Source organism: Nematolebias whitei, chromosome 19, assembly GCF_014905685.2.
Source record: "Nematolebias whitei isolate Nwh7 chromosome 19, NemWhi1, whole genome shotgun sequence".
NCBI lineage: Eukaryota > Metazoa > Chordata > Actinopteri > Cyprinodontiformes > Rivulidae > Nematolebias > Nematolebias whitei.
The window spans coordinates 24,492,247-24,515,393 of record NC_056516.1 but is presented as its reverse complement, the minus strand read 5'-3'; the positions used below and the strand labels follow the sequence as shown (position 1 = coordinate 24,515,393).

Below are 23,147 nucleotides of genomic sequence, written 5' to 3'. Positions count from 1 at the left end.
TTTTTTTTTTTTGCAGTGTGTTGTTGCAAAGTTTGGTTGTCGTGCGCTTGAATGCACGCATGAAGCTTGACTTCAGACACCAGCCAGACGTGACTAGTCCTGAGGCTGCTGAGCTGGTGCTGCACGAACCAACATCTGTTCCCTGCATGAGACGACGTACCGATGACCTTTCACCTATAGTGCAATGCCAGTAGAATGAAATGACCTACTTATCTGCAATGCGTACATGTTCACCCCCAAAAACCATTTGATGTACATTCCTGTCTTAGATCTTATTACTGTTTTTCTTTTACATTTTATTGTTGGATATAACTGGGACCCTGTGTACATAATTTTCGACAATAAAGAAACTCTGACAGAGTCTATTAGACTGCTTATCAGCAGTGAAAAAATCAACACTTGGTCACCTCGGCCTAGAAAACATCCATTTTTCTCCAGTGCTCGTTTTGCTCTAGGCTTAACTTTAAAGAGACAAAAAGTGGAGTCAATAAGATACACGTCACTCAAATCGAACAGGTGATTATTTTAACAAATAACTCTAAATCCTAAAGAAAAACATTGATAACTAGAAGAAAAGTGTAGATGTAATTGAGGTGGGTGGGACTGAGGTGTATTTGAAGAAAATAGTAGAAACTAGATCCATTTGCAGTGATGAAAAAGAGACTTAATAAGAGCATTAAAGGGGTTTGAGAACAAATAAGAGGTAGATGGAGACGAAAGTCACTTTATCCAGTCTTTTGCCTCAGCAAATGTCATTTCAGTGACTGAAGACACATCCATTTCCATCACCATCAGCTCGCTCTATCCATCTCTCTCTTTCCTTCACATTCATTGTCATTGCCTTTTCCCTTTAAGTGCACTTTCGCCCACACCACTTGGAAATTGATTGAAACAAAATGTCACAATTATGCCCTGTAGCTCGCCGCTTCAATTATTCATCAATTAGGGGCTAGGCTTTTTTTTCTCTTTCCTCAGAGCTGATTTTTCATTCAGTTTGCCTGAGATGTATGGCTCCCCTGCTGTTAACCAGTCCAAAGTCATTAGTTTCTGGGTTTGCAATTAAACCTGATGCATTATGTATGAGATTCCGACTCAGCAGACACACGCAGCAGCAGCAGCGGTGGCCGTGGCAGCTAGTGAACAAGCTGGTATAAGCTCTGGAGGCATGGATGAGAAATTAATTTGCTTGCAGTGAAGTTCTCTTCATCCTTCTCTCGCCCTATCTTTCACTCGTCTGGCAGGTTGAAACAGATGCCACGAAGAAACAGGATGGAGACAAAGATGGGACGAAGGGGAGCTCCAGATATTTATACTATAAAAATATGTTGGAATTTTCTGAACAGTTGGATTTTAGATGTAAATGTAACTGTGAATGTTTGGCTTAAACAAACAAAATGGATTTTTCAACAGGTGTAAAAAAAAATCTTGCACATACCTGCATAACCCATGTAACAAAAGAAGCATGCACTTATCTATGAACAAATGTGTATTTTTGCAAACCCACCCATATTTGTTATGAATTCCTCCACCTTGTAGTTTTGTCAATACTGTTGTGAGTTTTAAGAAGATTATATATAGTTGGAGCAGAGCCCACATTTTCTGTTCAAACAAGTCATGAATTTGTACGGTGTTCCTCTGCTGCCACCTAGTGGTCAAACTGGTCAATGTCTCATTCAAAGGAAACCTAAAAATGATCAAATGTTTGCTTTGACAGATCTACACAGTATTAAATAATAAAATGTGTGACATAACATGATGTAACTTTTAATGGACTTTCATTTTGTTTGTAACAACACCATAGTAAGAGTGTCCATCTGAATTAAGGCACTTGTGTGAACACAGAAAAGCCCGAACTGGAACAGTCAGCGAACTCCTCAAGTTCATATCCTGGAGAAAAATAAAATAAAAAATGCACATTTAGCCATTTATGATTAACAGATAATTTAACAACAATGTAGAATGTAAATTCAAAAGCATGTTGACTAAGTTTCATGTGTCATGCACTAACAACGATGATTGAACTAAGGTTTTGATGCTTATTATCAGTAATAAAACCATTTAGCCGCACTTATTCCTACATAGGGAAGTAAAGTGACAAAAGACTTGTGCAAAGAGTTACAATACGAGAAGATCTTTTAACAAAAAAATAGAGATATTTGTCTAATGTGCTTCATTTGTCACTGTACCTGTAATCAGTACATATATATGGAAATACTGATGTCTAAAGAGTCAGTGCAGTACTGACAGTACTGCACCTATTTAGTTATATTTGCTGGAGAAGGTTTGAACATTTATCACAGTTTTAAAGAAATGGTTTAATGCTACGAATATGAAAAACATAAACACATTCCTGACCTTCTTCAGGTTTACAAAATGCACACACTCCAGTCGGGTGGTGAGGAAGGGATGCTGACAAAATGCACAAGAGCTGCTGCTGGTCAGGAGGGCAGAGACGTCCGGGTAACGTGGGAGCATCATGTGGACCAGAGAGAACTTGTTCTGGTCTTCTTGCAGAACAAATCTGGCAACTAATTCCTACAGATGCAAAAACATACCATTAAAAACTGTTTGAAAATCAAACATGCCATAAATAACTTGAGTTTTATTTGTTTCTCGGACCTTCAGTGAAAGAACGTCAGGGTTTGGGAGTGATAGAACTGGTTCACGTTTCACCAGTCGGTTGCTCTCGCAGTGCAGCTCCTTCAGAGGCAGCAGGTGGAACTGAACACACTGTGAGCTTGAATATACTTTTCACATATAACTTGAATATTTTTCATGACATACCTCCACAGGGAACATAGACAACCTGTTCCCAGCCACATCCAGAACCTGAAGTTTATCTAGTGCCACAATCCCCTGTGCAAAAAAAAAAAAAAAGTCAGGCATTCATTTAACTCCATAATTTTAGGCAATTACAGCTGTTGTTAAAAAAAAAAAAAATCTTTACTGATCACATGAGTGGAAACACACATCTGGTAGACTTGTCAGCTGGTTTCTGGCTGCATGAAGCTTTGTCAGCTCTCTGCACTGGTACAGCTGCAGAGGCAGCCATGACAGCTTGTTGAAGGTCAAGTTCAGCTCTCGCAGCTTCGTTAGATAACCAACTTCACGGGGAAGTTCCTCCAGCTTATTGTTCTGCAAACTGAGGTGTTGAAGCTTCCGCAAGCTAATTTTCACAGAAATATGTTATTACACCTAGATGTAAAGCAACTCTATCAGTCAACAACAATAACCAGCTTTTTATGTCCCGTTATAGTATTATTCACTGAATAAAGTCCTTTTAGACCTCGTGTGTTCAGCTGTGTACCTTTTAATGTCCGATGGAAGCCTTTGAATGTTGTTGTGGTTTAGATTGAGGACAACAAGGTTTTCCAGGTGACCTGCAAAAGACAAACCATCACAGTCATTAGGGATTACTGAAGCTTTGTGTTAATCACCTGAAACTTTAAGGCCCTACCTATCACACCAGGAGGCACCGCAGCAATTTGGTTGCTGAACAGATACAGTTTTTTCAGTGACTTCAGACGGTTCAGAACAAGAGGAACCTCCTTCAAGGCGTTATTTCCTAAATTTAATATGGACAGCTAATGTAGATATGGGGGAAAGTAGATGGTTTAATTGGATTCTAAGTGATTTGTTCAACATTTCACGTGCTGCTCAGGTAATTTTCTAACAAAGATGACTCACTTGTTGTAGAGAGAGCAGCTGAGGAGGGAGGCCGGTGATGAAGTTGTTCCTCAACAGGAGGACGGACAGGTTTGTTAATCTGGAAACGCACTCGGGAACACTGAACACTGACCTTGAATTTAAATTTAAAGACGTTGATTTGCCATATAAAGCTCGAATGACTAGCTTATTGACTGTAGAAGATCGATAAGCCATTATGATTAAAAACTAATATCAAGCTGTTGAGTTTCCATGGCAACAAATGCTTTGAGATTTGCTCTAAGCAGTGGCGACCTCTAGCGGTAAACAAGGTGTATGACATGTAAACCATTGAGAGGGATACAGTATAAATAACAAGATGGATGAAAAAGAATGAATATTTATTTGATTTATTAAACTTTATTTAACCCACTGAGATCACAGATATATTTTGCAAGGGAGGCCTAGGACTGAAGACACAGATAAACAAGATATTGATTTTTTTTAAATAGTTTCTGAAGTTTGCAGTAAAATGCAAAGCAGGAGCTTTAGCTTAATTCACAGTTTACAACATAAACACTTCTTGTGTTTATGAAGGTCAGAGTCATATAAAACTTGTAGACATGTGAAAACCATAACTAAATGTATGACTCAAGTTAAACCAATAATATTAGTTATGGTGTATTTTATTTTACAAACTATCAATATAACATACTTATGTTGTACTTCCAGATATTTTAGTGGGGTGGCTTTCTGGGTGCATGTTCTCTCGGTGCATGCATGAGTTTTCTCCGGGTGCTCCGGTTTCCTCCCACAGACCAAAAACATGCATGTTAGACTGGATTGGTAACTCTAAATTGTCTCTAGGTGAGTGAGAGAGTGAATGGTTGTTTGTCTCGTTTGTCTCTATGTGTCCCTGTGATGGACTGGAGACCTGTCCAAGGTGTCCTCCGCCTTTCGCATACTGACTGCTGGACATGGACACCAGTGACCCTCACGACCCAAAAAGGAAGAAGTGAGTAAAGATAATGAATAATGGATAGATGGATATATTTACATTTTAACCACTAATTGCTTATCAGCCATCTTTGTTTTAATTTTTATGATGTTTAAATACTCCTAAATATCATGGGGAAATTTTAAATGATCATCAAGAAAAAGAGGATACAACTGTCTAGCCAAGGGGGGCCATTAAACGCCATCTCCCCACGCCATGGTAGACACGTGTCACTGACTGCTCCTGTTTCTACAGGAACAAAGAAAGACTATAAATCATGTCTCTCGTGCTTTGTGAGTTTTTATTTCAGGTTGTTTTTTTTCAATAAAATGCATTCTTTAATGGCTTTAGATTAATGCTGCTGCAGAGACAAACTTTACATAAAGCAAAAGAAAACAATTACCAACGACATACAAAGTATTTTTTATAAACAAACAAAAAAACGTCCAAAATTGATGCTGAAGTTGTAAATAATAGTTTATAGCATGATAGGTTTGAGAATAACAAATCACCAGATGATAAGTATGAGGCTTGGCATTACACATATTGTAATCCTCAGTGAAATTAGATTTAGCAAGTTAAAAATGATGAAACAAGATTTAACTTTGTCCGAGTGCTCAATGCAGACAGAGCTTTCCAACCAGCTTGCAGTTCAGATTGCTCTGGTATCCTTTATTCTCCAAGACATAAACCCTCTCACAGTCAGTCAGACCTGCAGGTGCTTCCTTTTTTGAGAGTTTTTCTTTGATGGTGAACGTCTCATACGGTGGGATAAGAATTTCACTCTCAGCTTCTTCACGCGTTGGATAATGTTTCAGATTTGCACCTAAACAGGTTGTAATTTTAAAGCAGGTCTCTTTACCAAACTGAGTCAAGTCTGAATCAATGGAGCTGGAAGCAAAATAACCAAACCGGATTGTCTGGCCAACTTGACCTTCGTATTTATCTGGAGTTCTTCTATAAGTGGTGTGACAGTTTTGATTAAGTTTTAGGATTTGTATGGCTGTAGTCAGAAAGAAATGAAAAATGTGGAACTGGAATGATGTACCGTATGTGTTTTTTTGTTCCCTGATGGCCTTATTGATCTCATTATACCCAACATAGCCTGTGTACATACAGATAGCCTGCAGGTGATCTTTAGTCAGAGCCATGTCCTCTGGACTTCTTTCTTTTAATTTGTCCTCTGCACATCTGTTGCTTGTTGTCCAGCCGACGTGCTTTCGTTCTTTGGAGAAGTTCTGGTCGAGGACGTTCTTCATTTTATCACTGCAGCCATCGTACATGTCGTCAACGGATTCTTCAACCATGCCCAACTGGATGGTACTGCAAGTTATCTAAAAACACAACAAAAAATAAAGTTGTCCGCAGTTCAGTCTTCTTTTTTTCCACCTACATGTTGATGTTAGTCAGCAAGTGGATTTGAACCAGCAACAGTCCATCTGCAAACTGACTTATAGCTTCTGGGACACCACTTAACATACACAATAATTGAGAATAAACTTGTTAACACTTTACAATAAGGCTCCCATTACAGATGGCTATAAATAGTTTATACAGTAGATACATTATTAATTCCTCTATAATAATGATAATGATAATAATGTGTTATGTATTGTCATCATTGTATGTTCCCATATAATGGCAAAATTGGATCTCTGCATTTAACCCATTCACCACCAGGGGGTGCAGTGGGCTTCTATTGAGAGCACACAGAGGCATTTTGGGGATAGGGTGTCCTGCTCAGAGACACCACGAGATGTGCAATCACTGGGGATCGAGCCTGGGACTTTCGGGTCCCGAGTCGGCAGCTCTGCCTCTACACCATCTCGGCCCCCATATAAACACTTAAATCATTAATAACTGCTTATTATGCATTAATTAAGGGTGACAGACAGACAAAACTGAGCCGTTTCTTGTCAAATCCAAATCTGCCACCTGTATATATGTCTTCTAGAGTTGTTATATTAAGCATTTCAGACTAAGTTACTACCTTGTAAGCACAATAAGAATTTGTGAACCTATTTCTTTAGCATATAATATTGTACTTTATCACTGCATTATAAGCATTTACAGCTAATATTATATTCTGATGCATGCTCAGTAATTCAGGTAGAAAAATCTAAAAAAGTTAAGTCTGGTCCTCTAGACATTCATATTCATTATATCCTAAAAAAAATAGGTTTACGAATGCTTATTGTGCTTACAAGGTAGTAACTTAATCTGAAATGTTTAGAGAGACAATATGTCACTGCTGCGATTTGAGCTCGGCCCTGCTGAATGTTTAATATAACAAGATGAAATGTACAGGTGAATAGATTTGGCTCATTATTTGGCAATAAACTGGCCAGTTTAGTCTCTTTCTCACCCTTAATTAATGCATAATAAACAATTATTAATGATTTATAAAGCATTTATAGAGGAATTAATAATTATCTATAAACTATTTATTAGCCATCTATAAAGGGAGCCTTATTGTAAAGTGGTACCTAATACTTTAGAAATGCAAATGACAAGAATGACTAGCTACAAAGAAAATAAGCAGGCACATTTACAAAAAGTAAAAATCAAAATAATTTGAGGAATATGATCAAAGACTGAAAAGACTTTGTGTAAAATGGCCTCAATAAATTTGGCTTTTCTTATTATGACCATTTTTGGAATTAGTAGCATAAGTTGTGGCTCAAATATCATGTAGTATTGATCTTTAGCTGGTGACATTTTGAGAATATCACATGAGAAACTTACCGGCATGAGGTCTAGAGTCAGCATCCAGCACAGGTGGAAACAGAGCGGAGTGAAGATCCGCATCTCTGTCACTGTTAGAATCAAAGGTTTACTACAGATTATGACTTAAAATGACTCAAAATAGGTAACAAGTGTCAAAATAATTTCAGTGTTTGCAAGAGAAAGAAGTCAGAGTGATTCTGAGTTCTCTGGTTTGAGTTCAGCTTATATGCAGTGTGAGGGACCAGACTTAAATAAGGACAAAGGTGTTCAAAAATCAGCCAAAATGTCAATTTAATAATTCCAAAATGGTTAAAGATTCAAATTTCTATGAAAAAAATAAACCAAAAGATAAATAACAGATTTGGGCCTAACTTAAATGAGGTCATCTGAACACTTCTCAAACTGACCTGTTAAACGAAGAACAAAGGGCTGCTTAAATAGGGTGGAGTAATCCAAATCTGCCAAATGAGGGAGGCACAACAACATAATAAAGGGACAAAAATACAAAATTAGCTAAAACAGCATCTGAAACAAATAAAGCAAAACTAACTTAGCACAAATAAGTGAACATTAAAGTGACAAATTAACCAACTAAAGCCAAATTTAACAAATAGAAGTTCCCCTTCCCTCAGTCTTTGAGAAAAAGTGGTATGCTCCAGGCTTCCTCCTCCAGCTGATCTGCATTTGCAGCACTTCAAAACAAAAGAACAAGTGTTAGTAAACCATTCAGACAAATATTAACTAAAGTGTGTACCCATCAGAAAATACATGTCTAAAATACCTTAAACTTATACATAATGTAATCTGTAACTAATAATGTAAATTAAATAAATACTAACACGATGTGGTGGTGGAAGCATCCACCACATGCAGTTTAGGTGGAGTGGCACAGGAAGTCCCTGCCCTGCGGGTGCATGACCAGCACAAACTAGGTTCCTTATTAGCAAGATTCATCTCTAATGTTCTATGTGAGCATCGTTCCTCTTTTACTTGCATTTAGAAAGAGATCTTAATCTGTCCTCACAGATGCACAGTCTAAGAAAAGCAGAACATGTTTGCACCAAAAGACAAAAACAGCTCATTGCCCCGAGTGACACCCTCAGAATCACTCAAATACATTTACCATCAGCCATGCAACCTGACTCAACTCAAAAGCAGATTTACATGGAATCACTGAAGAAACAATATAAATACATTGTGCATCAATGGGCATTCTTTTAAAACTTTAAAACTAAAGGTTTTGATCAACTTCCAGTCATTTAGAAATAAATAATGAAATAAAAACAATTAGGAGAAAAGGTTTTAGAGAGAAGTTGTTCTTTGGTTCTGTCTGAGAGTTTGGATGTAGATTTAAATGTCAAAAGCCAAATTCAGTTAATAACTAAATCATCTTTCTACCATCTTGATAATATTGTAAGAATCAGAGATTTTATTCCTAAACCTGATCTTAAAATCCTTGTTCATGCTTTTATTTCCAGTTTACTAAGATTACTGTAGTTTGCTCCAAGACCTGCTGAAAGTACACTTCAGCAGCTCCAGCTGGCACAAAATTCAGCTGACCAAAGACCCAACATCTCAACAGACAACCCCAATTATTTACTTACTTCGTTGGTTACCAGTTTATTACCGAATACATCACAAAATATCCCTTCTTCTGTTGCAGATGACTGGAACCATCTGCAACGCACCTTAAAGCTCGGCTCATTCAATTCGCTTTCCTCTGCAAAATTCAGTATATTCACTACAAGATCACTGTCCTTGCTTTTAGTTTTACAATGCCTGTCACCAGTTTTATTGATCCCAATGGGGTTTTTTTAATAGTGTTTTTAAAATGTTGATTTATGCCATTTGTTTTTTGTCTTCTGCTTTTGTCAGTGCTGCTTTATGTCCACTTGTGTTGCTGCCTCTTGACCACATCGTCATTGTAAATGAGAACTGGTTCCAATGACCTAATACTAGATAAAAAATAATAATAATACTGACTACAACAAAGTCCGTGCTCAATAATCCAGCTATACAATCCAACATTTTTCAGTCAGGTCATCTGGACAGTTTTTTTTTTTTTTTGTGCTGAAACGTTTCGCCTTTGATCCAGAAGGCTTCATCAGTCAAGGAAGCACACAAAACAAAACTGATTCTTCCCCCAAAAGCTTACTTCAAATTGGAACAAACCAGTTATGTTGGTGCTAAGATGGTCTCTTTGTCACGCCCCCTCATCCATTGCCGGCCCTCTTCCTTGTTGACAGTCGTGTCCGTGACAAAGTCCATGCTCAGTAATCCATGTATACTATCCAACATTTTTCAGTCAGGTCATCTGGACTATCTTAGCAGTACAGTACTTAACAGATCATGTTTCCACACTGTGAAGTGCCCAGGCCTCTCAGATCAGCGAGCACAGAGTTATTAGTCATTCCACAAATTAAAACCAAACATGGTGAAGCTGCATGGAGTCCAAGTGGGCCATGCTCCGTGTTTCCATCGTTGTTGTAGCTGCCCTGAGCTGAACTCGGTGGAGGACACTCCAGATAAAACATCTCAATTCTGCAACTGACACAAAAACACTGAGTTTTGTTCAGATAAATAAACATGTCAAATGTAGTTTAACATATGTTTAAAAAGTGTTTTTACAGTGACACTGCAGCATTTTCCCCATTCACAAGACAATTTATTAACGTCTGAATATTTACCCTTTTAATATACATAAATCTATGAAAACATGTTCTGCAAAATAAACCTGTACAGTTTTGAAACCTCTTCATTATTATTTGATGAACTGGCTATACGAGGAAATTTGTCTTCGCACAACATTCAGGAAGTATTGTCACACAGAAATTAATCTCAAGAACACGGTTGTTGTTCTGAAGAATATGAACATCTTGAAAAGTTCAATTTGTTACATTTTTACACAATTCATTTAGTCTTAAATATAAGTATTTAATGTAGGCATGCTTGGACTTCTTCTATTCTTGTCCCCACAGCAACTTGTGCAGCATAACCTTTGCTGCATTTATTCATTCTTGTATGTTGGAGGAAGTGGTGAATGTTGTGTAGACCATGAAAGTGGAAGATGGAGAAGAAGAAGTCAAACAGTCATGAGTAACTAAAGCACATAGCAAAGGGTGAGAAACAGTATTTTAACTTATGTACAATAATGGGCAGCAGGACATCTCATTACTTAATTTTTAATAATGTGAGAAAATGTGTTCAACATAATGGTACTTCTTACCGTTATTTAACGGTTAACAATGGTGTACCTCAAGGTTCAGTCTTGGGTCCCACCCTCTTTACAATCTACATAGGTAATGTAGGTCAGATCATTCCAGATGCATTCTTACATTTCTATGCCGACGACACAGTTGTTTATTGTTGTGCTAAAATGGTTGCTAAGGATTTCCAGCTTTTGCAATCCACTTTTGACATCATCCAGTCAAGTTTATTCCATCTCAAACTTGTCCTAAACGCCGACAAAACCAAAGGGATGTTGTTTTCAAACAGGAAGTTGGACCCGGCAGTTCTTCCTTCGATTTTATCCTCGAATGGTGTCCCTAATGAGTTGGTCGATTCCTACAAATATTTGGGTAACTAGGCCAATTCGCATCTCTCTTTTAAGCACCACATGGAAAACTTGGTAAAGAAACTGAAAGTTAAAATGTGTTTCTTTTTCAGAAACAGATCCTGTTTAACTCTGAATGCCGGAAATGCCTTGTAACTGTGACTTTCCTTCCCTCCATTGACCACGGTGACATTATTTACATGAACGCTCCTACAAGAACCCTGCAGATGTTGGATACTGTCTATCACGGTGCACTAAGATTCATAACTGGCTGTAACTATCGTACCCATCACTGCATCCTGTATTCACTGGTTAACTGGTCATCATTAACTTCACGCAGACTCTCTCACTGGTCAGGACATTATTACCTGCAGTGTCCCCTCAGTGTGGACTGAACTAGGTAAAAGGGTCTTCTCCTACTCCGCTCCTGTTTCCTGGAATATCTTGCAAAAAGATTTGAATCTCTCGACCTTGACCTCTCTAAGTGACTTTAAACATCTGTTAAGTTCCTGGCAAAAACCAATGCAGCCATCTTCCTGTTTTTCTACTTTGCTTTCTAATGTAGCTGTTTTTATTTCGTTTTTTTAAATACCATTTCTTTTATTTGTTCTTCTCAATTTGTATGTTTTTATGGTTGTCTACTGTTGCCTTTGTTGTCTACTAATGTCATGACTCTTTGTTAAAATCAGGTCTCTCTTGTAAATGAGTCCCTGAGGTGCAATGAAACTAACCTGTATAAATAAAGGTTGAATGAATGACTAATAATACATCTGGCAGTTTAAGCTAGAAACATTGTTTGTTACTCAAATTTCTTTAAAGAGGAACATCTCTTCTCTCCTAGAAAGGAACATGGCAGCAGGGTACAGATTTGCAAAGTTGCACCTGAACAAAACTCAAATCTCTTGGGGGAAATGGAACATACATTACAAAAGTGAACAATGCTTGTTCAATGCACTGTCATGTTTGGCTAAAAATGTGGGCTTCTTTTGCAGCCACAGGAACTGGGCTCTTTACAGATCACGAACAGCTCTGTGTATCAAAATCGTGAGTAAAATGTGAGGAGTCTGCTGAAACTTGGCCTGATCTGGAGAGCTGCACTGCAACCAAGCCAGTATCTGCACCTGCAAAATGGTCTAATCTCTGAAAAATGTCTAACTCCATGAGGTTAGTGTGTATCAGGAGGTTGGCAAATAAAATTTTACAATTGGAAATTGCGATGTGGTTTGTATTTTTTTTGTGCTGGTATCTTCTGTTTTCATCAGAACCGTCACTTTCATGTGGTTGGTGCTCTGTGTGCAGGTCAGACAGTAACAGTCAAAAGAGAAAATGACTCTACACCTGCAAATTGGGCAATGATCACCTCGTAAATAGACATTTAACCAACCCAGGATCTGGATGGAGACAACTTCTTACTGAGTTGGGTTTGTCACTGACTGCTCCAATTTCTGCAGAAATAAAGAGAGACCAAAAATAACTCATGCTCCATCTGTTTGTATTTCAGTTTAAAATTTTTAAAGCCTTTACATGATTAGTGGTAAAGCTGAGACAAACTTGACAAAAATAAAAGAAAGAACTTTCCCCTGGTATACAATGATTTAATAGGTATAAAATATGACAACACATCCAAGATTAATGTTGAAGTTGTACATAATAGTTTATAAGTATGAAGCTTGGTATTACATCTATTGTACCGATAATCCTCAGTGACAACAAGTTTAGAAAGTTAAAAATGATGAAACAAGATTTAACTTTATCCATGTGCTTGATTAACCACTGAACATTCCAACCAGCTTGCAGTTCAGATTGCTCTGGTATCCTTTATTCTCCAAGACATAAACCCTCTCACAGTCAGTCAGACCTGCAGGTGCTTCCTTTTTTAAGAGTTTTTCTTTGATGATGAACGTCTCATACGGTGGGATAAGAATTTCACTCTCAGCGGTGCCAAGCTTTGGATAATGTTTCAGATTTGCACCTAAACAGGTTGTAATTTTAAAGCAGGTCTCTTTACCAAACTCAGTCAAGTCTGAATTAATGGAGCTGGAAGCAAAATAACCAAACCGGATTGTCTGGCCAACTTGACCTTCGTATTTATCTGGAGTTCTTCTATAAGTGGCGTGACAGTTTTGATTACGTTTTAGGATTTGTATGGCTGTAGTCAGAAAGAAATGAAAAATGTGGAACTGGAACGATGTACCGTATGTGTTTTTTTGTTCCCTGATGGCCTTATTGATCTCACTATACCCAAGAGTTTTGTCTGTGTACATACAGATAGCCTGCAGGTGATCTTTAGTCAGAGCCATGTCCTCTGGTCTTCTTTCTTTTAATTTGTCATCTGCACATATGTTGCTTGTTGTCCAGCCGACGTGGTTTAGTTCTGCAGAGAATTTCTGGTCGAGGATGTTCTTCATTTTATCACTGCAGCCATCGTACATGTCGTCAACGGATTCTTCAACCATGCCCAACTGGATGGTACTGCAAGTCATCTAAAAACACAACAAAATGAAAGGTGCTCCATTAGACCATCAAATAAGTACAACATGGAGAATTTTCTGTGTCAATTTATAATTGTAATTTTAATGTTGAATGTAAGAGAGGACTGAGACCAGAAGTTTTGGGAAAAAATAATGACTAGAGAAACTGTTTTGTCTCTAAATATTGTTGGGCGATGAATAAATTTGCACAAATTTGCTGAAAACACTGAAACTGAGCTGAACATTAGTGAAAGTATATTTAAAAAAAGCTAAACAAAAAAATTATAAAATGATAATAGTAAACCAAAGGTAGGAAAATGCTAGCTAAAAATTAGAAACTAAAAATAGCAAAAGGCAATCAAAAAGTAGAAAATGGCTAGTTAAATGTAGCAACAAACTAGCTAACGGCTGAAGTAGCAAAAGGGTAGCTAAAACTGGCAAGCTAGCTGATAAAAGTAGCAAAACAATCACTAGGAGCTAAATGCTGTTGTGAGCCACGTCACAACACGAAATAATTTTCTAGTTTCACATTTAATTTGTATAAAAAGGCCTCAAAGTTTTCTGATTGTGGCCATTTTGGGGATTTGTAACACAAGCTGTTGTTAATATCATGTAGTATTGATCCTTAGCTGGTGACATTTTGAGACTATCACATGAGAAACTTACCGGCAGGAGGTCTAAAGTCAGCATCCAGCACAGGTGGAAACAGAGCGGAGTGAAGATCAGCATCTCTGTCACTGTTAGAATCAAAGTTTTAATGAAATCAAATAGAAAAACAAAAAGAGGAGATGAAATTTAAAATAATTTCTATCTTTGCAAGAGAGTGAAGTCAGTGAGAGTGCACAGAATCTGACCTGACCTCTCTGGTCTCAGCTCACCTTATATGCAGTGCAGGTGGCGTTTCTCATCAAGATCCAGGTCAGCTGGTCCAGAAACGGTTTCTGTCTGCAAGAGATAATTCCAAAAGTTGTTCTTTGGTTCAGAGCTATAAAGTAATAAACGAGTACAAAGACGAACATGTAAAACTGTGCGCTTGTGTTATCAATTAATGCACTCACATTTGGCCATTTGAATAACCAAAGTGCGTTGTACTCCAGCAGTTTACAACAAACTCTATAACGGCTGTTCGAGATGATTTTGCTGATTGGTTGAAGTTATGGTCATCAGAGACTAGTGTAACTGTTCTGTTGTAGATCTGCTGCTGTGTTTGACCAGAAGACAAAGTTCAACATGTATGGTAAAATCATCGACAGAATCTTGTGTCGCAGTTCAGTTCAGTTTTTTGTAAAGCACCAAGTCGCAACAGAAGTCATGTCAGGACACTGCAAAGAAACATTCATGTACATAAAAAGTACATTAATAACATTATTTATCTGAGGAGCAGAATGCTTTGAGTTTAACCTCATCACAGACTCATCTTGAGCAAGCATGAAGGCGACAGTGGAAAGGAAAAACTCCCTCATGAGGAAGAAACCTTTATCAGAACCAGACTCAGGACAAGTGGTCATCTGCTTCAACTAGCTTTGTTTGAGAGGAACAGGAAGGAGAAATAGATACACAATGGCAGGTCAGAATCATGTTAAGATAGAAATAGTATCAAATGAAAATTATTCATTTGTAACAACTCATTTTAAGAAATGAGGTCATTTGTCCTCCAGTAGTCTAAGCCTATAGCAGCATAACAAGTCAACCCTAACTATAAGATTTATCAACGAGTAATGTCTTAGTCTTAAAACTGGACAATGTGTCGGCCTCATGGACTGAAACTGGAAGTTGGTTCCACAAGAAAGGAGCCTGATAATTGAAACATATTCCTCCCATGCTGCTTTTGGAAACTCTAGGAAGCGCATGTAAGCCTGCAGTCTGAGAGCGAAGTGCTCTGTTAGGAAAATATGGAACAAGATCTCTAATATAAGATGGAGCTAGGTTGTTGAGGGCTTTGTCGGTTAGAAGTAAGTTTGAATTAAATTCTGGACTTGACAGGGAGCCAGTGGAGAGAAGCTAAAACTGGAGAGATATGATCTCTCCCACTAACTCCAGTTAAGACTCTGGCAGCAGCATTTTGGATTAACTGAAGACTTTGTAAAGAAGTATTTGGACACCCAGATAATAAACCATTGCAATAATCCAGTCTAGACATGACAAATGCATGAACCAGTTTCTGTATCATTTTTAGATAAGTTGTTTCTAATTTTAGAGATATTACGCAGGTGGAAGAAGGTGGTTGTAGTAAAGTTTTTAATGTGGGGGATAATAGACATGTCCTGATCAAAATAACACCAAGATTTTTAACAAGTAGAACTGGAGGCCAGCGCTCCAGATTGGGCCAAGATTCAGCAGACACCTCACATTTCACTCAGTACTTAGGTACAGAGAGAAGTTCATGATCAGTGACCGTAAAGAGCTCCTGTGGCTGGAAAAGAAGCTCAAAGCTCTATGATTGTAGAGCTGACAGCTGGTACGAGTGTCTGCTGATCTGTTGATGCATCGCTCCAACGTTCTTCACTCTGGTTTTGTACATTTCATTTCTCCAGGACATTTGAATTTTGTTAAATGTAGGCCCAATAGCATGGTCCTCTCCAGGAGATGAGATTGTCTTCTAGAAGCCAGCTCACCTGTTCAGTCTCTGTTAGCTGTTTGTGCTGATTACAGATTAGAAATATGTAAACATAAACAACTCTGAGATCATTTTATTGTCAGCAGTGTTGTATAAAGTACCTCAAAGTTATACTTCAGTGAAAGTACAAGTATATTACCATAAAATTACTTTGGTAAAAGTTAAAGTCGCCTTTAAAATTATTACTTAAGTAAAAGTCTTAAAATATCGGACATTTAATGTACTTAAGTATCAAAAGTAAATTTCTCTTCTAAAATGTACTTAAAGTAAGAGTATTAAGTAAAAGTAAATGGTTAGAATTTCCAAAACAACATTTATTGGGTGTAATATCCAGTGACAAAAACCTGGAAAGCTTGAACTGAACAGTGAAAGATTGTTCTTTAAAAAGTCTGATTCTAATGAAGTATATTCTTTCAACCTTTATTAACGTTTATTATCAAAGCTGTTAGAAAGCCCACATTGTTGTGTAGTTGGCTTGTTTACTGAGCTAGGTTCTGTTTGGTTATGGCTCGTTTCTTTCTGACTAATTAATAATATAGGATATATTATAGTAGAATATAATAGCATAGGAACTAATAGTTCCTATGCTCTTGAAGCGGTTCATGTCCTGGAGAAGACCAAACTTCTCCTTTTTTAGCAGCTACCATCATTTTCACATCTACCAGGAACGTGTCTCCACTGTGAGTCAACAAAGCTCTATTGTAACAATTGATCTCTGTGTATGCATCTAGCTTGTTCACAGTGGGAGCTTCAGTTTTCACACAAGCAGTGGGGGAGAGGCTGGTACTGGGAGAACAAACTGGCATTGTCCAATCAGATTTCTTCAAATTTTAAAATGTAGTAACTAGTAACTAAGATGGTTAAGGGAAATGTATTGGAAGTAAAAGTACACATTGTATTGAGGACATGTACTGAAGTAAAAGTCGCTAGAAATGTAAATCACGAAGTAAAAACATGTCAAAATTCTACTTATGAGCAGTAACGACGTATTTCTACTTTGTTACATTACAACACTGTTAGTACCACTAATTTATCAAATGTATGAAGTTGTACTTTTGAGTATAACGTTTAACTTAGATCACAACTTGCCTTAGCACTATATATACCATTAAACTATGAAGACAAAGGGAATTTTCAGCTAACACATCCTCTCATTCATTAATATTAACCAACGTTATTAGGCTAAATAAATTTCACTGTGAAAAACTACCAATACAGATTTGTTAAAAAAAATGAAAAAAGGGGCTACAAGAGAACCTTGGAGATCCTTAGTGCCACTCAGAATTATTAAACAAATATTAAACCTAGTAAGGAAACTGAAAGTTATCTATTTTAAGAAACAGATCCTGTCTAACTCTGAATGCTAGGAAACACCTTGTAACTGTGACTTTCCTTCCCTCCACTGACTGTGGTGACATCATTTACGTGAACCCTCCTACAAGAACCCTGCAGATGTTGGATGCTGTCTATGGTGCGCTAAGATTCATAACTGGTTGTGATTATCGTACCCATCGCTGCACCCTGTATTCACTGGTTAACTGGGCATCATTAACTTCATGTACTTTCCCACTGGTACATTTTCATCTTTAAATCACTTCTTGGTGTGTTGCCTTCATACATCTCCTCCTACATGTCTCTGCGTGAGTGCAGCTACAGCGTGCGCTCTCAGGACATTATTACCTGCAGTTCCCTCAGTGAGGACTGAACTAGTTAAAAGGGCCTTCTCCTACTCCGCTCCTGTTTCCTGGAATATCTTATAAAAAGATGTGAAGCCCTCGACCTTGACCTCTGTAAGTGGCTTCAAACATCTGCTAAGTTCCTGGCAAGGACCAATGCAGACATGTTCCCATTTTTAGTTTTCTACATTCGCCTTATAATCTAGCTGTTTTTTTTTGGCTACTTTTTCTTTTAATTACTATTTTTTTCACTTGTTTAAAACACTATATTAAATTTGTACACATTCTTTATGATTGTCTATTGTTGTCATAACTCTTTGTTAAAAAAAATCAGGTGTCTCTTGTAAATGAGTCCCCGAGGCTCAGTGGGATTAACCTGTATAAATAAAAGTTGAATGAATGAATATTAATCTAATCATTTTCTTTATAGAAAATGTTAGACAAGTACAATGAGACGGTTTTCAGAAGGAAGTCTTTATTCGCTCTACCTGATCATTTTATTTTAACTTCAGAACAGAAACGTTGCACTTTATTTATCCATCCAAACAAAGACGCAGTCTTTAAGTTTGTGTCTCTGACAATAGGATCAGCTTCATAACAAGCTGGTACTTAAGAGTCCTTTCTGTGAGAAGCCTGAGCGCTCCTCGGTATTCATACTGTCACACGTCCTCAGCACTGCTCGGCTCCTGTAGTGGCTCCACACCGTTGTAGTGCTCACCGAGACCATAGGCATGACGCATGTATCTGAAAACAAACAAAAACTATATACTTATTTAAGAGATGGGAGAAAGTTTGAAATTGTGACTGCCAAGATGGCGTAAGATGGAACCATGTGTCTGCATGCACCTGTTTTACAAGCTGCGTTTTAACCTTGATGTGTTCAGTTTTTTACATTCTCAATGGTCTCATGTGACTCTAGTTTATAGATGGACTGTCAGTCGTGCAGTTGATAAAAAACTTTTGATATGCTCTAAAGAATTCTCCCTCGAAGTGACTTCATTTACATAACATTATTTTACATAATGTTTAAGCACGTGTGGTCAAAACCTGCTTTAAACGTCTTCACTTTAGTCCATGCAGCTCAGCCACAATGCCAAGTAAGTTATCTTACACAAGAGTGATGGTTTCACCGTCATATTCTTCCCCAATCTTTAAGGTCGGGGAGTCGGCCTGGATCACTTCTACTGGTAAATGTAGAATGTGGGTCAAAGCTCGAAGCTGTGGGAAAGAAACACAAAAAATACACCAGAATAATTAAGTAGAGTAGAATGAAAAACAACAGAAAGAGTAAATGTTTCAAATATATATTAAAGCCACTCACTTCCAGCTGCCCGCCCCAAGCTGCTGTGTGCTCCACATCACTGCAGTATTTCTCAAACTCATCTAGAAGATGATCATCGGCTTAGCTGTCGTTGCAGTTACATTTGCACTTCGAACAGTTTTAGATAAACAAAGTTAGTATTACCTGTAGTGAACAGGTCACCAGTGTTGGGGTTGGTAAGAAAAGGCAGGAAGTCATCAGGATTGTTTCTCATGTGCTCAGCGGTACGGGACCGGAGTTCCTTCACACTCATTGACAACCCAGGCTAAAATAAAACAAAACACTTGCGCTCATCACATCTGTGATTAGTGCTTCATGCTACGACAGTACCATGGTCAAATGTGGACCTTTGATCGCTGTGCCAGCTGGTCTTCGACGGCTCGGTACATGCAGTGGCCGTCAGAAGAAATCTCCTTGATCTGAAGCTGTTGCTGGGCGAGTTTCTGAGCCAGCTTTAAACCCTCCTGGTGCCTCACGCCCTGCAGGTTTTGGACCTCCGCCTCTGCAATCCTGCTCTCCCTTTCCTTCTCCTGTGTGGCCTTCTTGTCCTGGAGAGCATCATTTAAATAAAATGGATTTTATCACTATAAACGACAGCTAAAGAAATTTGAGTAACCATCACATCTCCATCTATTGTCAGACATATTAATAATTAAATGCTGAGATCTCTTGCTGCACATTGTTGTTAAAGCACAGTTGGTGAAAACAAGCTGCACTTTAAGCCGTTTCTCACCCTTCGCTTCTGTGCTTTAGTTACTCGTGGCTGTTTGACCTCTTCTTCTCCGCCTTCCACTTTCAGGGTCTCCAAACCATTCAACACTTCCTCCACCTTACAAGAATGAATAAATGTAGCCTCGGTTATGCTGCACAAGTTGCTGTTTGGATGAGAATACATGAAGTCCAAGCATGACGACTTAAATACTTGCATTTAAGACTGTAAATGGATTGTGTCAAAACGGAACAAATTAAACTTTTCAGATCAACAGCTTACTTTCTGTGTGGCAATACTTCCTGAAGATGCGAAGATAAACTTCCTCTTATAGCAAGTTCATCACATAGGTTTCAAAACTGTACAGGTTTGTTCACGGAGTCTATTTTTATAGATATGAAAGCCAAAATTATCAATTATAGACAACTTTTCATAAATTCTCTAGTAAATGGTGAAAACGCTGCAGTGTCAGGGTAAAGCATTTTTCTAAACAAATATTGTAGAGCTACATTTGACATGTTTATTTGAACAAAACTCAGTACTTTCGTGCCAGTTGTAGATATGAGCTGCCTGATTTCCTCCTCGTGTCTCTCACTGAGGTCAGCTTCTAGCTTTGCGATCTCGTCTGATAGCTGCTTCCTTCTCTTCTTGTCGTTTTTGGGGACTACGCTTTTCATACTCTGGATTTTAGCTGAAAATTAAGCACAGAAATAACAATAAATAATTGAAAGTTGTGTTTTGGTTTTAACAAAAACATTAACCAAAACAATAAATGGCTATGAAGAAGAAAGTTGCAGATGTCACTAATAATAGCTGTTTATAACACAAAACAGGCACAAAAAAAATCTAAATGTCATGGGCTCAATAGAACAGGGTCTTGCTTTTGTTTAACTTCTTTCTGTAGAAACTATCTTCTTCTTTCAGCTGCTCCTTTCCTCAGGGGTCGCCACAGCGAACTAACTCGGACAAAGACTTGGCGATTGTTTTTACACCGGGCGTCCTTCACAACCACAGACCACCGAGCTACCACAGCCCTCTGTGTGGAGCAGAGAGCTGCCATCTAGGGCTCCCCGGTGAGCAGATGGTGGGGGTTAAGGGCCTTGCTCAAGGGCTCAGGGTGGGGCAAAAAGAGGGTGGAGGCAGATGTGAGTGATCCACCTATCCCACTTACATTTTGATGTTGTCGGACCGGCGACCTTCCCATCACAGGCTCACTTCTCTAGCCTCTGTGCCACCACCCCCGCCCCTTTCTGTAAAAACTACATATTATTTTATTATCGATTTAAAGTCTTAGTTCCCATTTGGTATCAATTTACTAAATTTCTTAACAGTTTGTTTATTTTATAGATCTGTACATGCATTTGGCATTTAGATGCAAACAATTATTTCTCTGCAAACATTTTGCATATCTGTTTACTTTTCTTGTTAGAAATGTTTATCTATGTGGTCATTTTGCTGTGCTGAATGTTTTTGTGGATCATATATATATATCTTAAACACATTTAAAATCCTTAATAATTAACCAAAAACGTAAACAATAATTTAAAAAAATACAAAATAAAAGCTCAACACCAGGGACACTGCTGCTTTGGATCCTTGGTCGGTTTAATCCCTTAAAAATTTTAAAAAAATCTGTTAATTTTAATAATAAATAAAGGATTTAACATTTGAAACTATGGTGTAAGTGATGACATTGTATAAAATACGTTTATATTTTTAACCACAAATGATCTGTGTCTGTCCTCTTTGATTTGAGAGAATTTTACTCATCAGCTATAGTTTATTTTAAACGAATAAATAGGAAACAAACTGCATAAGCCAGAAGCTATGTTTATGTAAATGAAAGCAGGTGAATGTGCTAACCCTGCAGGTCCTTTTTCTCTCTGCGGTGCTTCTTGGTCAGTAGCTCCTCCGGTGTCTCCTCCTCCATGTTTGTAGTTCGCGCTGTTCAATTTTTAGACTGCATGAATAAAACTACACGTGTTGAGGAGTCACCCTTGTAAAATGTGGCACAATAGTGCCAAAAGAAAAACGGTGTTGAGTCCACACAATAAATACGAACGTGGTTTCCTGGCCTCCCGGAAGAAAAAAAATGACGAAAACCTCTTCCTCGCGTGGCTAAAAGCGGAAAGTGGAGCAACATCTCCACCTGGTGGATAATTTGTGTACTACAGCGCCATAAATCCAATGCAGCTTAAAAAAACACATGCTGTCACTTTTATTTTAAAGAAGTGTTTAGTTTTCCGTTTTACCATAATTCTTTAAATGTTATTTTCTAACCTCTAGAAGTTAATTACAAAAATGCCAAGTAAATTGTTTTTAGTATTCTAAACAAATGTAAAAATTAAAACTTCTGTTGAACATAACATTTCCTTTTTTTGGACAAGACAAAATCCAGCATCAAACATAACCCCCTTATAAAAAAGCATTTAAAAAGGGGGGTTCTTCCCAGTGGGACATGCCCAGAAAACCTCCAAAGGCAGGCATCCTATCAGATTTCTGAACCACCTCAAATGACTCCTTTTGATGCAAAAGAGCAGCAGCTCTACTCTGAGCTCCCAGATGACAGAGCTCCTCACCTTGAGCACCCTACATAGAAAGTTCATTTCAGCCACATGTATTCTGGATCTCATCCTTTAGGTCATAATCAAAACCGCATTGACGAGGGATGGAACATAGACAGATAATTGAAAGTGTTTCCTTTCAACTCTACTCTTTCTTCACCACGACCGACCAAAGCAACACCCTCATTACTGAGAATGAGGACCCAATCTATCCATCTCCTGCTCCATCCCACCATCACTACTGAACAAGATGCCCAGATACTTGAACTCCTCCAGCGAGGAAAATACTCGATCCCTCTGACCCGGAGGGGGCATTCCATAACAGTCCTTATTTTGATCATATTAGTCAATATGGAGTCAGATTTACTTTCAATATTCTATTTTGATTTGAAGTTCTCTGGGTTTTCTGAAGGTTTTTTCAAAACTGTTTTTAAACTAATTTTGTGTTCTGTTTTCAATCTTAACTACACCCATAGGATTTAATCTGTTTTAGTTTGATAAGCCAATTGACATTGCCAATCACTAAATTTAAAAGGACATAACTCAAGGGATGAACCAATAGGCAAATAAATAAAAATGTAAATGTGTGTATTTTTTTATTAGTCCCTCCTCTAACATTTGTCCCCATTTATTTAGTTCAAAAAGTTCAAAGTTTGATATGTAAAAAGTAATTTTCCAGCAACGTAACTGTGAAAGAACTATTTGTTGAACTATTTGGTGTCCCCATTGAGTTTGTTGATTCCTATAAATATTTGGGTATCTTGGTCGACTCACATCTCTCTTTTAAGCTCCATGTGGAAAACTTGGTAAAGAAACTGAAAGTTAAACTGGGTTTCTTTTTCAGAACAGATCCTGTCTAACCCTGAA

The 23,147-nt window shown here is 37.9% G+C and overlaps 4 protein-coding genes across 4 annotated transcripts; all 4 read right to left on the bottom strand.

The window, feature by feature from the left end:
* Nucleotides 1–1,709: 1,709 nt before the first annotated feature.
* lrrc69 (leucine rich repeat containing 69) lies at nt 1,710–3,882 on the bottom strand. The gene is made up of 8 exons (XM_037693132.1): nt 3,688–3,882; nt 3,458–3,584; nt 3,308–3,380; nt 2,971–3,166; nt 2,785–2,856; nt 2,620–2,721; nt 2,356–2,535; nt 1,710–1,887 (listed from the first exon to the last, which is right to left on the bottom strand). Exons 1-8 carry the CDS (start codon nt 3,880–3,882, stop codon nt 1,765–1,767), a joined length of 1,068 nt encoding a protein of 355 aa, XP_037549060.1. The 3' UTR covers nt 1,710–1,764.
* A 1,377-nt stretch (nt 3,883–5,259) lies between these two features.
* LOC119425273 (T-cell ecto-ADP-ribosyltransferase 1) lies at nt 5,260–7,532 on the bottom strand. The gene is made up of 2 exons (XM_037692796.1): nt 7,388–7,532; nt 5,260–5,976 (listed from the first exon to the last, which is right to left on the bottom strand). Exons 1-2 carry the CDS (start codon nt 7,448–7,450, stop codon nt 5,260–5,262), a joined length of 780 nt encoding a protein of 259 aa, XP_037548724.1. The 5' UTR covers nt 7,451–7,532.
* A 5,156-nt stretch (nt 7,533–12,688) lies between these two features.
* LOC119426126 (ecto-ADP-ribosyltransferase 4-like) lies at nt 12,689–14,122 on the bottom strand. Its single transcript, XM_037693685.1, has 2 exons — nt 14,060–14,122; nt 12,689–13,405 (listed from the first exon to the last, which is right to left on the bottom strand). Exons 1-2 carry the CDS (start codon nt 14,120–14,122, stop codon nt 12,689–12,691), a joined length of 780 nt encoding a protein of 259 aa, XP_037549613.1.
* A 4,060-nt stretch (nt 14,123–18,182) lies between these two features.
* Nucleotides 18,183–21,792, bottom strand: otud6b (OTU deubiquitinase 6B). The gene is made up of 8 exons (XM_037692753.1): nt 21,580–21,792; nt 20,259–20,407; nt 19,741–19,836; nt 19,355–19,555; nt 19,152–19,272; nt 19,008–19,069; nt 18,798–18,904; nt 18,183–18,430 (listed from the first exon to the last, which is right to left on the bottom strand). The coding sequence occupies exons 1-8, from the start codon at nt 21,644–21,646 to the stop codon at nt 18,346–18,348; spliced, it is 888 nt and encodes a 295-aa protein (XP_037548681.1). The 5' UTR covers nt 21,647–21,792; the 3' UTR covers nt 18,183–18,345.
* Between the last annotated feature and the right edge of the window lie 1,355 nt (nt 21,793–23,147).

Bases quoted from the DNA above. Each gene is read 5' to 3' on its own strand.
- lrrc69 (XM_037693132.1), bottom strand. From the start codon at position 3,882: ATGGCTTATCGATCTTCTACAGTCAATAAGCTAGTCATTCGAGCTTTA. The intron at 2,857-2,970 runs GTGTGTTTCCAC...TTTTTTGCACAG, and splicing joins AGCTGACAAGTCTACCAGAT to GGGATTGTGGCACTAGATAA. The intron at 1,888-2,355 runs GTCAGGAATGTG...ATTTTTCTCCAG, and splicing joins ATTTTGTAAACCTGAAGAAG to GATATGAACTTGAGGAGTTC.
- LOC119425273 (XM_037692796.1), bottom strand. From the start codon at position 7,450: ATGCGGATCTTCACTCCGCTCTGTTTCCACCTGTGCTGGATGCTGACT. The intron at 5,977-7,387 runs GTAAGTTTCTCA...TTGTGTTTTTAG, and splicing joins TGACTCTAGACCTCATGCCG to ATAACTTGCAGTACCATCCA.
- LOC119426126 (XM_037693685.1), bottom strand. From the start codon at position 14,122: ATGCTGATCTTCACTCCGCTCTGTTTCCACCTGTGCTGGATGCTGACT. The intron at 13,406-14,059 runs GTAAGTTTCTCA...TTGTGTTTTTAG, and splicing joins TGACTTTAGACCTCCTGCCG to ATGACTTGCAGTACCATCCA.
- otud6b (XM_037692753.1), bottom strand. From the start codon at position 21,646: ATGGAGGAGGAGACACCGGAGGAGCTACTGACCAAGAAGCACCGCAGA. The intron at 20,408-21,579 runs GTTAGCACATTC...CTTAATTTTCAG, and splicing joins AGAGAAAAAGGACCTGCAGG to CTAAAATCCAGAGTATGAAA. The intron at 18,905-19,007 runs GTGAGTGGCTTT...TCTTTCCCACAG, and splicing joins CTTGGGGCGGGCAGCTGGAA to CTTCGAGCTTTGACCCACAT.